The 7233-nt window shown below is 31.8% G+C and overlaps 1 protein-coding gene across 2 annotated transcripts in view; it reads left to right on the top strand.

Annotated features, from left to right (window-relative positions):
* CNTN5 (contactin 5) overlaps nucleotides 1-5495 on the top strand; it is a 1359165-nt gene extending 1353670 nt beyond the window's left edge. For both annotated transcript variants that reach the window (XM_045080322.1, XM_045080321.1), the window contains 2 exons: nucleotides 448-616; nucleotides 4983-5495. In XM_045080322.1, the coding sequence (XP_044936257.1) occupies nucleotides 448-616; nucleotides 4983-5086 (273 nt within the window). In that variant the 3' untranslated portion in view covers nucleotides 5087-5495. The remainder of the gene's footprint in view (nucleotides 1-447; nucleotides 617-4982) is intronic.
* The last annotated feature ends 1738 nt before the right edge of the window (nucleotides 5496-7233 follow it).

The following is a 7233-nucleotide window of genomic DNA, read 5'->3' on the forward strand; positions in this document are numbered from 1 at the left end:
CAATAACCAAGAACAAAAGACTTCAGTGATATGCCCCTTCACTACCTACTGCTCTAGTTTCATGTATCACCATCCCCCATGTCTATTCCATATCCTAATGTTATGGTTTCTTATTGCTTAGGTGTATTTTTTTTTCATTTTCTCTTATCTTTTCCTAGAATTCTCATCCCTTTATCCAACTTTAGAACTCTACTCATACACAGATGAGGCATCACATCCCATGAAAAACCTTTCTTAACCCACAGACAGAATTAAACTCTCCTTCTTTATTTCCATAGCATCTTATGTACTTTTTCACTGTTGCATATAGCATATACATTGCATTTACTTACATATCTGTCAAAGTCATAGGCTTCCTTAGCTCAAAATATGACATAACATAGTCATTCAATAAAGATTTGGAATAATTTGAATATAAAATGTTCAAACCTCTGTTATTATTTACAGGTTTTTTATAGGCAAGAGGGGCACAGCAATAGTCAAGTTATTGAAACACAGAAACCTCAAGCAGTAGTACCACTGCCGGATGCTGGAGTCTATATTATTGAAGTTCGAGCATACAGTGAAGGAGGGGATGGGACAGCTAGTACCCAAATTAGGGTACCATCCTATTCAGGTAAGTTTTGACATAGTAAGCTTAATTTGATGACCACCAACAATGTTAAATAGTGTAAATCTCACAAAAAAATAATATGATGAATTGCATGGATGAAAACTTTGTAAAGGTCCTACTTCTCACTCTGATTTCCATACCATCCTCCAATTAATAAGAAGATGTCTCAAGAAGCAACTTGCTGGCCATTTGGGCTTTGCAATATTGCTTTTAAACTGCCAGTTCACTGTTTTAACATACTTATTTCTCAATTACCTTGATTACTTTTATCATTAGATAATGGAGAATGAGGTGTATGAGGTACAGAAAAGCTTAAAAGAAATGCTCCTTACAATTAAACTTGGATCATCTTTATTGATTTCAAAGTAAATTATAAACTCTATTGAGTATCATTTTTTTGTTTTTCAGGTTTACTGAGATATAATTGACATGTAACATTTTGTAGATTTAAGGTATACAACTTGTTGATTTAATATATTTATGCACTGCAAAATTACCACCATAGCATTAGCTAATGCCTTTATCATGCCATATAACTGCCATTTCCTTTTGTAGTGAGAACATTTAAAATTTACTCCCTGCACAACTTTCAAGTGTGTACTATAGTATTTTTAACTATAATCACAATGCTGTACATTAGATCACTGGAACTTATTTGTATCTCATTGTTTTTATTATCAGTATTAAAAATTTATAGCTTTTACTAAGCCCTTACTATGTGTTAGGATTGGTCATAAGTCTTACTGGTCATGTCTTATACATCATTTTATTTAGTCTTAGTAATAATTATATGAGGTCAATGGCACTATTCATATTTTACAGAGAAAATTTAAATAACTTGCCTAAGACCACACTAAGTAGAAGAACTAGGATTTGGAACCAAGTACACTTATCTCTAAGGCCACGTATCTTCACCACTACCATCATTATTACATCAGCAAAGAAATTAAAGGAAGAGAAATTTTATAAATTTAGAAATGAGTAATCATTTCACTGAAGTAGTAAAAAAAATTAATAAAGTATGCAGTTATCTTATTAAGAAAATATCAGGTAATTTCCCTAAATCCTTGATTAAAATGTTTAATGTGCAATTAATTAATGGGCAATTATGAGCACTATTTATTGAATAATTATTCTCAAGAAGAATTGTCACCTAAAGGGAAATATTCAGTGATATCCTGTAGGATACTACATGTGACTTTGTTGCATTTAACTTATTTATCAATTTGGATTAAGACCAGAGGTATTGCATATGATTTTTTTTTTTAATTCCACGAAGTGGGATAGAAGGCAAATACAAGGAAGAAAATAATTAGACTGAAGCTTTGAGGAAAAGTCATTTACATAATATTTGATAAGTAAATTCTTACATAAAATACAAGATGAGATAAAGAATATTATTGGGACAGTTCATAAAATCTGAATAATGTCTATAGATTAGATAACATATATATCAATAATTATCTTTTCTTTAAAAATGTACTGTGGTTATATAAGAAAATGTCTTATTTTTAGGAACTATACATTAAAAGTATTTAGGGGTTAATGTATATCATATCTTCAACTTACTTTCAAATGGCTCAGGACATCAAAACTAAGGATGTACTGTGTGATGACTAACATAACATAATTTTAAAAAATGGATCAGGAAAAATGTATGTATTTATAGAGAGAATAATAGCACAACAATGATGAAACAAACATTTAAGGAATCTGATATATTCTTTGCTCTGTTTTACAACTTTTGGTTCATCTAAAATTATTTCAAAATGAAAAGTTAAAAATTTTAAAAAAAGACAAGATACATGAAATCTGACATTTTTCAGAAATTTAGGTGAAAAGACCTAAGAATTTAAATACAGTGTGGCCACAGTAAAATTTAATACACTTTATGATTCATTTATAAAAGTATAACTTCAAAAGCAAGAGAGATAATAATGTCTCTACATTGATTACTACAATTGAACTGTTCAGATGTGGGTGTTAAATTTTCAAGAGCACCTTGAAAGACTAAAGATTATTTCTGAAAAGTGAAAAAGATGACAACTCTCTGCTTGCATCATAAGTCTTACATTTCTAAAAGCAATGATATAATGAGCATTTACTGACCCTGATCATGTTCTTGGCATTACGCTAGGTATTTTTCATATATTATCTTCTTTTATCCTTCTAGTAAACTTCTAAGTATTCTATTATTCTCTGACTCCCCAAGGTTCCTGTCAACTCTAAGACAATCAGATTGTAAAGTATCATCTGGACAATATCAACCCCAAGTTTGAAAGTACTTATAAAAACATTGATTCTCCCATTGTATTACAACTTCTATTCCATGAAAAATGAATTGTCAACTTTTATGATTTAGTTAAAAATATATAGCTAGTGCAGCCCATTTTCTGAGTTTTAATAAAATGAAAATTCATTGTCTATCTCAGACCTATAGAAAATGAGCAACAATTGGTTTCATTCTTATCATTTCCAAAAACCAAAAGCCTTAAGAAGTTCAAGGGCTCGCTCAAGTAAAATAGCTAGTTAGTTTTGCAGCTGGAACTAGAACTTAGTCCAGTGTTGATGTTTGTGTTTTGTTTTGATTTGCTATACCAAAATAACGTTTTTGGTTTGAGCTATAGTCTACTTTGCATTCTAAAAGTGAGATGATTTTGTAAAGGTATTATGTTAGTCAATTTAACAAGGACTCAGCCACTCTCAAATAAATAGAAAAGATGTTTTCACAGTTTGTATTACATACCACTCCAGTGAAGCTTTGCCATCAGGCCTTTCTTGTGGTTCACATGAGGCCTAGCACTTCGCAATAATTCCTTTTGTACATTCTCCAATATGTTGATTAAAGTTCTATTAGTGCCTTAAATTAGTGCCTTAAAGTTCTATTAGTGCCTTAAATATGGGCGTTTTCTAAGAAAAGATTTGCTGTTGCCTATATGTGTGTGTGTGTTACCAAAAAAATGATACCCCAGCTCTTAAATAAATATCTGAAAAAAATGTGGACACTATTTCCATAACAAAAATCATAACCAGATCCCAATAACACTCAACTCTTGCCAGAGAAGGTAACTTGACAGAACGATGATCCCCAAAACTTGGTAGTACCTTATTTTATGTCTAATCTATCAGTAAGGTTTTAATTAAGGCCAATTATAAGAACATCTGTTTCCACTAATCCCATCTTGATGACTGTAAGCAAGTTCTAGTATCTAAGCTCAGGGAAATAAAAATGGTACTTACTGCATGGAAATGATGTGAGCCTTGAATAAGATGATATGTATAAAGGGCTCATCACAGTGCACTGCATATAGTAAATGTTCATTAAATATCAATCATGATGACAATACTTCAGACTTCTGACTTGAGGAACCGATAAGTTAGGTCTAAGGGTAGTACTTAGTTCACGTGGAGTTTGTTATGTGGAACTATCAAAACTACTTCAAACTAATCCATTCAGATCAGTGTGTTTAATGAAACAACCACCTTAATACATTAACTGCATAAAATAATTTGTTTCCAAAAGGAAGAATTTCTCCTGGGTATAATATAGGTAAGAGTAATGAAAGACGGATCTCTTGCCTTTGCCAAGTTTGGTATGAGAATTTAGAATTTAAGCCTGCTCAACCAAAACAATCAAGTCAGTGGAGAACCCATAAATAAATAAAATAAGTTAAATGCTTTTGTTATTATCAAACTCAAGCACTGACTGAAGTAATTAAATTATGAATTCTATTCCTGTCTCATGTTGATGTCTTTTATCTATTTTGAGTTTATCTTTGTGTACAGTGTAAGAGAATGGTCAAGTTTCATTCTACATATAGCTGTCCAGTTTTCCCAGCACCATTTATTGAAGAGACTATCTTTTTTCCACTGTATATTTTTTCCTGTTTTATCAAAGATTATTTGACCATAGAGTTGAGGGTCCATATCTGGGCTCTCTACTCTGTTGTATGAATTCTATTGATACAAACTTTTGCTAACTATTCTTGTTCCCTTTTTTAATAAATAAACAATAAATAAAATATAAATAAATATAAATATAAATAAATAAAATATACTATTTTATTGTTCATACCTACCTGGAATTTGGGATGCTTTCTAGCAGTGCATCATTGGTGAAAATTAAACTAAATTTCAGAGTAGAGGTGTTTTTCAGACATGACATAGCTTGTAAGACAGTATTCCACATAGAATTCTGCCTTCCATATAATTTTTGGGAGCCCCATACCTTGTCTTTTTTTATAATCACACCCTCATCAGAAACAAACCCATGTGCACTCCTTTGTCTTACAAACCTAAAAACAACTCTCTCCTAGCTCAAGCAAAATCAAAATAATTTGCTGCATTTAATACTTCTCTATTTTCACAGGTGGGAAAATCACTAGTGCCCAGTCGACCCTCCATACACTCTCCCCATCTTCATCATCGGTAACATTGCTCTTGGCATTGATGATTCCCTCAACCTCTTGGTGAAAACTACGGACTTACCTTGCTTTGCTTTGCTTTAGCCTGAATATAGCAGTGAATAGAGTGTAGTGTAAGTGGATACACAGGACCCTGAGATGAGCTTTAAACACTTGGGACTACACATGGTGCACTTCAGGAGGTTGGGGGGAATATTACTTAACCACCAGGTTTCTCTTTGGTTTTGTAAATGGAGAGGGCAGTTCTTGGTCCAATAAAATATGCAGATTGTATGTAATGAATTTTTTGTAAGCAAAGGTAATTTCTGTCAAATGTATTCTTTACTTTTTTAATATGTTGGAATTTGATTTTATATCTGATGACCCTGAGTGTGTGCCATCTATTTGTTAAGTAAGTTGTCTCTAGCAGATATGTTTCAAACACAAATACAAAACGGAGAATGAAAAGTTTGCTAAAAGATTCTGAGTCTACTGTTTTTCATTTTCCCTTTGGCTAACTATCCCAATTGACAAAATGGTAGAAGATATGAAAAAAAAATACTTCAGTTGTGTAATCCATTATAGAATAAGTACACAAAAGTGTTTTTTTGAAAAATATTATGTTACCTCGTAGTGAATTACCAAATTTGTCAATATATTATTCTACATATATCCCTAGAACAAGTTATTAGGATAGGGAATAAGCCATTTACATAGTGCAAGGTAAATAGAAAGCAAGTCCCAATGAATTTAAGTGCTGTTTTTCATTAATTACTATGTTATCTAATAATTGCAATAGCTACACATATAACAAATGCTGATTTTTAATAACAAAAGATTAAAGTCACTAAAAAAAATATGGCCACTAGAAACTGTAGTCACTGATATGCTGCCAAGGGTGCTAACTTGAAAACAAAATGAATACAGGACAGAGCTTTCCCATTTCCCACCTACTGTCCAAATAGATGTTGAATTAAATCCAAATTTTTTTAATTTCCAACAGTTTTAAAGACAATGGAAATCCACTGTGCAAATAATAATGCATACATATATAGTCTGTGAGTTAAAATGTTTCAAGCCAACAAATAAATTTTGATTCTTTAAACACTTCCATGCATCACATACCACTTACAAAATGTTACCAACCATTAAAATAAAAGGGACTTATTGAATAAATTGATTTTTTAATTAAGCTCTGGAAACATGGCCTCACTACAGAGCCTTAACTAGCCATACACTGCTTGGGAAATGTTCCCCGTTTTTTATTTTGGGGAGTCACCATGAACCAAAGTGACTTTAGATAGTTGGATATTGAAGTGAAAGTTTTCTACTTGATAGTATATAGAAGTTCCAACTGTCAGAGTTCACATAACATCCAGGAAGATGCCTGAAGGGATAGTTAATGCAAAGTCAAATGCCAAAAAAAGAGCTTGGAGAAACTAGTTTTAAAGATGATGTTAATATGAAAACAAAGAGTAGTATCTTTTCTCTTATAAAATGTAACCTGTTAGTTTTGTTTGTAGCATCCTTAACAACAAGAAAAATGAAGCAATATTTAACTCTTACTGCTGGATCTAGAGATTAATCCCTATAGAATCCAGATATATTGGAATTTCTGTTCTGAATATCTAAAAGATTGGTTTCAGAGATACAGAACAACTATTTAAGTTGGCTACTCATTCTGTTTGGGAGAAATGAACAAGAAGGGAGTCCTTTTAGGACTATTTTTAGTTTACAGATTATTATAGTAAATTACTACAGATGGTGAATATTGAAGCCTGTGAATGATAACAACCAAGTGGCCTTCTTTGAGCACCTCCTTTGGGGTGGGAGAGGCTGGACTTTGCAGATAGAGAGATATGAACTATTTAGCAGGCAAAATATGAACTCTCATGACTATGGGTTAGCTTGCAGAAGCAAATTACACATCAGAAAAAAAAAGATACAGCAAGAATATAAAAGAATAGACAACTTTTACTTAATACTGTAAATCATTTTATTTGTTTTTCATGGTGTTTTATACTAGATTTAGTGAAAGACTTTTAAAAATCAAGTCATTACTGAAACCCTTATAAAAACAAAACCCAATAAAATGTCAATACATGACAAATTCAAATTAACAAAGATTCCCAACTAGCTGATGGATGGTACATCTGATAGAATATTTACATGTAGAATGTCTGATGTATTCTTACAGGAATCAGAGATAAGGGATGT

The sequence above is a fragment of the Mustela putorius genome, unplaced genomic scaffold (assembly GCF_011764305.1).
Source record: "Mustela putorius furo isolate JIRA1106 unplaced genomic scaffold, ASM1176430v1.1 tig00000460_pilon_pilon_pilon, whole genome shotgun sequence".
Classification (NCBI taxonomy): Eukaryota; Metazoa; Chordata; class Mammalia; order Carnivora; family Mustelidae; genus Mustela; species Mustela putorius.